The sequence below is a fragment of the Jatropha curcas genome, chromosome 10 (genome assembly GCF_041381405.1).
Source record: "Jatropha curcas cultivar XTBG-Jc1 chromosome 10, XTBG_Jcur_1.0, whole genome shotgun sequence".
NCBI lineage: Eukaryota > Viridiplantae > Streptophyta > Magnoliopsida > Malpighiales > Euphorbiaceae > Jatropha > Jatropha curcas.
Window position 1 is genome coordinate 13024702 of NC_143160.1, and position 6476 is coordinate 13031177.

Here is a 6476-nt window from a genome sequence, read left to right on the forward strand (position 1 = left end):
TTAGGAGGGATCCCTCTATTGCTTCTAGGTGGAAGAATGTATCTGTTACTACCATCTGGTTCAATAGTTTCTTCACTTACATAGTTCCTTGGAGACTTTTCTTCTGTTAAGACTTTTCTTCTGTTACATCATAAGGATTATTATTCAAAGGCTCAAGAGAGTCAGGACTTCTTACCTCGGATATTGGAGCCAGGGTAGATAAATCTTCAGTGGTACTGACTTCCTCAGTCTGTGCTATTGTTTTAGAGCTTAGCTCGATGGTCCTGTTAACTTGCTCTTTTGGGTCCGCTTCAATAAGAGGACCAGACACAGGTAACCAACCTAGGGTGTCACTCTCTGTATTCTCCCCCTGACCACTTGGTTGGTTATTGTAGAAAAATTCTATTTCTAAGAAGTCACAATTCATAGTGGTAAACATTCGCTTATTCTTAGGATCATAGCATCTATACCCTTTTTGGTTCACTCCATATCCTAAGAATACACACTTAATAGCACAAGGATCAAACTTAGTTCTATCACTTTTGGGTACATGAACAAACACAGTGCATCCAAAGATTCGAGGTTCAAGGTTCAAAGAGGATGAAATTTGGGTTTTTTGTGCTAAAGTCTGGAGAGGTGTTTTAGGTTAAGAATCTTTGTGGCGAGTCTATTGATCAGGTAGGTAGCTGTAGCTACTGCTTCAGGCCAGAAAAATTTTGGGACATGAGAATCAAAAAGTAAGGCTCGGGTCATCTCTAACAGAATTCGGTTCTTCCTTTCAGCTACACCGTTTTGTTCTGGTGTATGTGGGCAAGTAGTTTGATGAACTATGCCCTTTTGTTGGGTAAAGTCTTGAAGGGTAGAATTGACGAATTCTCCCCCATTATCAGATTGAAGGATTTGGATATCAGTGTGAAACTGTGTTTTGATCATATTATAAAAAAGCATAAATTTACCAGGAACCTTAGATTTATTTCTCAAAAAATATACCCAAGTCATTCGGGTACAATCATCCACAAATATCAAAAAATATCTCAGACCATGACTGCCCACTACTGGTGCCGGTCCCCACACATCAGAGTGAACTAAAGAAAAAATAGTGTTTGTTCTAGTATTATTATGACGAAAAGTTTGTCTGTGACTTTTAGCAAACACACAAGTCTCACACTTCAAATTATCAATAGACTGAAAAAACTCAGGAAAAAGAAGTTTTAAATAATTAGTTGAAGGGTGCCCTAGGCGACGGTGCCATAACCAAGCCTCTCTATCAGCAGTCTCGTGAGCTAGCATCACAGTACCTTGTTGAGCCACCTCATTCACATAGTATAGTCCAAGTCTTTCAGTGCCACGTCCAATTATCTCCCCCGTCTGAATATCCTGTAATAAACAAAAAGTTGGAGCCATTAGGACAATGCAATTCAATTCTTTGGTAACATGATTGATTGATAGAAGCTTGTGAGACAAAGACGGCACATAAAGACAATTAGACAATTTTAACTTGGGAGAAATTTCAATTGACCCATCTCCTTCTACCAGTGTAAGTTCCCCATTAGCCGTCTTAACATGAGTTTTTTGAGGTTCTGAAGGCTCAATAATGTCTTTTGCATCATTTGTCATAGTATCAGTAGCACCAGTATCAAATACCCATTCATTTTGTTCATCTTGTCCTGAATTAGGTTTGCTAGTCCTATTTTCTCATGTTCAGGGGTTAAACTACAATTATCAGAAACTATGGGGACCTTAGTCTAATTCTGAGGACAACAATTATCATTCACATGCAAATCTGGACCAATTTCAGTATCAACAATATTCCAGGTACTATTTTCGTATTCACCAATATTAGACAGATTAAATAAGTGACCAGGGAGAGTTTGAGCACTTGAGTGTAATAACTCAAGTCCTTTACCTATAAAACCATCGGTTTCCATATTAGGAGAAAGCATAGCCATTGCCACCATAGCTCTCCCCTCTGTTCCTGTTCCTGTTCCTCAAACCTGGTTGCCGTCGCTGTTGCCGGTAGCGCTGTCGGCGTTGCCCACGGCGGTGTTAGATTTTCCCATTAAAGTCCCCTTATTTCTGTGTTTTTCAATCCACCATTCAGGATATCCCACCAGTTCAAAGCATTGTTCTTTCGTATGCTTGGCTTGACCACAGTGAGAACAATGAAGTTTTGATTTGTCTGGTCGGAAGGATGAGTTTTTCTCCGACCGGCGTTGCTGCTGTCAGCGGGTGAGAAGGCCGGCCGCTTCAGTTATGAGTCCTTCTCCGATTCCTTGCGAGCCTTGGTCTCCCCCTATGACAAAGCTCCCGATGATCTTTGCTGTTGCCGATTCCTTTCTTACCGTGGCATACACCTCTTCCACCGTTAGAAGGGATATCAGTTCTTAGTATTTCTCTCTTAATCTGATCATATCTGTAATCCAGTGCATTTAGAAATTGAAACACTTTTTGTTCTTGTCTGAGTTGATTAAACTTTGCAATATCAGACGTGTAGGTCATTGGGTTGGGTTCTCTCTGATCTATTTCTCCCCATACCCCTTGCATGATGAGCCAGAAATCTTCAAGTCTTGTTGTACCCTGTTTCAGTCCGTTAGCTTTGACGTGAAGATCAAAAACTTGAAGTTTATCACGGCTACTGCAATAAGTGATGGCAAGGGCATTCCATAAGGCTTTTGCCGTCGGATATTCGGTAAGATTGCTTGCAATTTGTGGTTCTATATTCGGAATTAGCCAAAAGAAGACCGCAAGGTCCTCTTGTTCCCACCTTTTGAAATTCAGATCTGTGGTCTGAGGAGGTTCAGTTCCTCCAGTGATGTGGCCTAGAAGTCTCTTAGATTTGCCTCCAATGGTAACTCTGATCATCCTAGACCAGAGTGCATAATTCTAGGTGTTAAGCTTGGTACTGATGGTCAATTGGTCTAGAAGGTTCTGTTTCTGGTTTGAGCCGAGTCCATTCTTTAGTAGATTGGCTATTTTAAGGGTGAGTTCATCATCCATAATATATGAGGTCTCTTCGTCAAACATAATGGATGAATGCTGAATTTTGATATTGGTTTTAGGGTTCAGAGAAGGGTAAAGGTAAATGATGAGATTGGTTTATTTAGGCCATCTGGCCAGCTCTGATACCATATTAAATCAGAGAATATGAGAATTGAAGGACAGGAAGAAGGATTGAGATAAGTGTTCTCTATCTTTCATTACTGTATCAATATGATTTTTGTACAAGAGATTATACAACAACGGAAACAATCTATGCTAATAATAGTCAGTTATTCTGTGCAGGAAACTTTCCAAAACAACAGATTTGACTTGCTGGAGAATAGGCTCTAAATAAGGAAATGATGATCTGCATAATCTGATCCTATTCTGGCTAACATATTTAAGGCTATTTGAGAAAGAGTTTTGACTTGTTTTCTCTCACTCGCAGGTCACAAAAAGACCATTTACAACTCCGATACCACTATTGAAAGGCAGAAATTACAGCAATGGAAGAGCAGAGATAATAGAGAAAAAAAAGGAAAGATGATGAAGCTTTCTCTGCATTCATATTTTACAGTTACAAAATAAAGCTTTATATCAAAGCTTTTCAAAGAGTCAATATCTAACTTTACTAACTCTAGCTTTTACAAAACAAATTCCATAATATCTAGAACACCATAAACCATATATTAAATCAGTTAGATTTTAGGCTAGAATTAACACAAAATATCTTTGACTAGTTTCTAATGACAATCTCAATCATCTCAATAGGACCAATTAAGTAACTGAGACGAACTTGTATATGGCTGCTTCTTGGTCAATTCAAGTTGTCACTACACATTCTTTATTTTTAGAAAAAACTTAATAAGATTTTGAAAAAGTTTGATGTGTTTAATTTATTTTAATTGTATAGTTTTTTTTATTAAATTTATTCTATAATATGAAAATATTTAAAAATATGTTACAAAATCCAAAGAAAAAAATTTCGTTAGTTTTACAATTAATTACAAACAATAAATCTGACATTTTACGACACACAACTATTGTTGAGTAATTTTGAATGGGAGTTGGAACACGACACTTTTTCTCATCTTCTCCCATTTGGTTAGATTTCTCTTACATTAGCTATTCCTTGCCCTACGTTGGTCCTTCCTGGATGAGATGTTTTGTGGCCTTTCGAGTACCCGTGATTTTACTATGGGTCTCATCTCAGCATCGTGTTTGGAAATTACAATGGGCTTGGCCTTATCCCCAACATATCCGATCTTTCTTGTGGATTCTGTTGTGAAAATAACTTGTTTTAATTTGATATTATCCATTTACTTTTTCCTATGACGTATCTAGTTAAGTTCATGTATTAAAGATTAACTACACCTCTATTTTCTATGATGTATTTAATCAAGTTCATGTATTTGGATTAATAGATGTATCTATAAATATGTCACATGAATAAAATCAGATGTGTGCTTTTTCAAATATCAGATTCTCTCCTCCGTTCTTTCTTCCAACAAAGTGGTATTAGAGCCATGAACAACAATATGCTACCTTTTCAATTTCTAAAACTCACCAAAGAAAACTATGAAAATTGGTGTATTCGAATCGAATGAAAGCTTGGGCTCACAAGATGCATGAGAAATTATTGAGAAAGGATATGAACAACTGGAAAATGAAGACAAATTAAATCCAACACAAAAGGAGGCATTGTTAAGGACAAGAAATAAAAATCAGCAGGCTCTCACTCTTATTCATATGTGTTTAATAAAAGTATGTTTGAAAAAGTTGCCGTTGTAGTACGTCAAAGCAATCATGGGATATTCTTGAAAATTTATTCAAAGGAATTGACAAGACTGTGAAAGTTCATCTTCAAACTCTAAGACGTGAGTATGAAAGAGTTTCAATCAATATCAGACTATTTTACTAGAGTATTAGCAATTGTCAATCAAATGAAAAGGTATGGAGATAGGATTGAAGACGTTTGCGTAATTGGAAAAACCCTTCAGTCACTTGTTTCAAAATTCGACCATGTGGTGGTAGCAATTGAAGAACCAAAGGATTTGGAATTGATGACCATAGATCAACTCATGGCACCATTATAAGCCCATGAAGAAAGAAGAACCTGTTGCCCAAGTTCTTCAAGCAAAACTGAATTTACATGAAAACGATGATGCAAATTCAATTCAAGGAAGAAGCAGAGGTGGATCTAATGGTCAAGTCCATGGTAGAAAAATAAATTCCTACGATAGAGGAAGAGGCAGAAACTCATTTAATTATAAGGAAACGAAATCATGATAGCAAAATATAAGAGGAGGAATAAATACTTGGTTAAGAGGAGGTGGTAGAAGAAAATCAACAGTTCATTGCTTTAATTGTCAAAAACCTGGTCATTATGCATCTGACTGCAGAAATAATCCATTCAAAGGAGAGGCTAACTATGTTGATGTTGAAGAGGAAGAAGAGTCATCACTGTTGTTAACTTGTACTGAAGATAAAAGTATGAACATGTGGTATCTTAACACTGGCGCAAGCAATCATATGATGTGGGTAATAAAGATTTATTTACTAGGCTTGATGAAATAGAAAGAGAAAGTATTCCTTTTGGTGATAAAACTAAAGTCTCAATTATTGGGAAAGGATTGTTGGCTAATTATGAGAAATGAAAAAAAGGAAAGCTAATTACAAAAGTGCCGATGTCAAAAAGAAAAATGTTTAAACTTCAACGTGACACTAGATTTGCATCTCGAATGAGAAGTTTGGATGACATTTATGCTAACACTGAAGAAATTAATTTAGATGATAGTACTTTGTTTTGTATGTTTGCAGTTTCAGAGCCAATCATTTTTGAAGAAGCTGCAAAAGATCAAAGGTGAAGCACAACCATGGATGAAGAAAGGAGAGCAATCCAAAAGAATGATACTTGGGATCTGTCATCACTTCCAAAAGAGAAAAAATCTATTGGTGTGAAGTGGATTTATAAAGTAAAGAAGAACTCTAAAGGTGAAGTGGAGAGATACAAAGCTCGACTTGTTGTTAGGGGTTTCAGTCAAAAAGCAAGAATTGATTATGAAGAAGTTTTTGTTCAAGTGGCTCGTTTGGAGACTATTCATTTGATCATTGCCTTGGTTGCACAAAACAAGTGGCAAATTCATCAAATGGATGTGAAGTTAGCGTTTTTGAATGACAATCTAAAAGAAGAAGTGTATGTGGAATGACCATTAGCATACAAGGTTTAAGGACATGAAGACAATGTGCTGAAGTTGAAGAAAGCTTTGTACAACCTCAAGTAGGCTCCAAGGGCCTAGTACACTCGCATTAATGAGTATTTTCAAAAAATGGCTATATAAGGTGTCTTTATGAAAATGTTTTGTATGTTCAGAAAGATGCTAATGGAGAAGTGATGTTTGTTTGCTTGTATGTTGATGATTTAATTTTTATGGCTTCAAATACAAGGATGTTTGATGAGTTCAAGAGGAAAATGGCACAAGAGTTCGAGATGACCGACTTGGGCTGATGACTTATTA

At 36.7% G+C, this 6476-nt stretch overlaps 1 protein-coding gene across 1 annotated transcript; it reads right to left on the bottom strand.

Moving 5' to 3' along the window:
• Nucleotides 1–2226: 2226 nt before the first annotated feature.
• LOC149493122 (uncharacterized) lies at nt 2227–2841 on the bottom strand. The gene has a single exon (XM_089715416.1). It carries the CDS (start codon nt 2839–2841, stop codon nt 2227–2229), a length of 615 nt encoding a protein of 204 aa, XP_089571542.1.
• Nucleotides 2842–6476: the final 3635 nt, after the last annotated feature.

Bases quoted from the DNA above. Each gene is read 5' to 3' on its own strand.
- LOC149493122 (XM_089715416.1), bottom strand. From the start codon at position 2,841: ATGATCAGAGTTACCATTGGAGGCAAATCTAAGAGACTTCTAGGCCAC.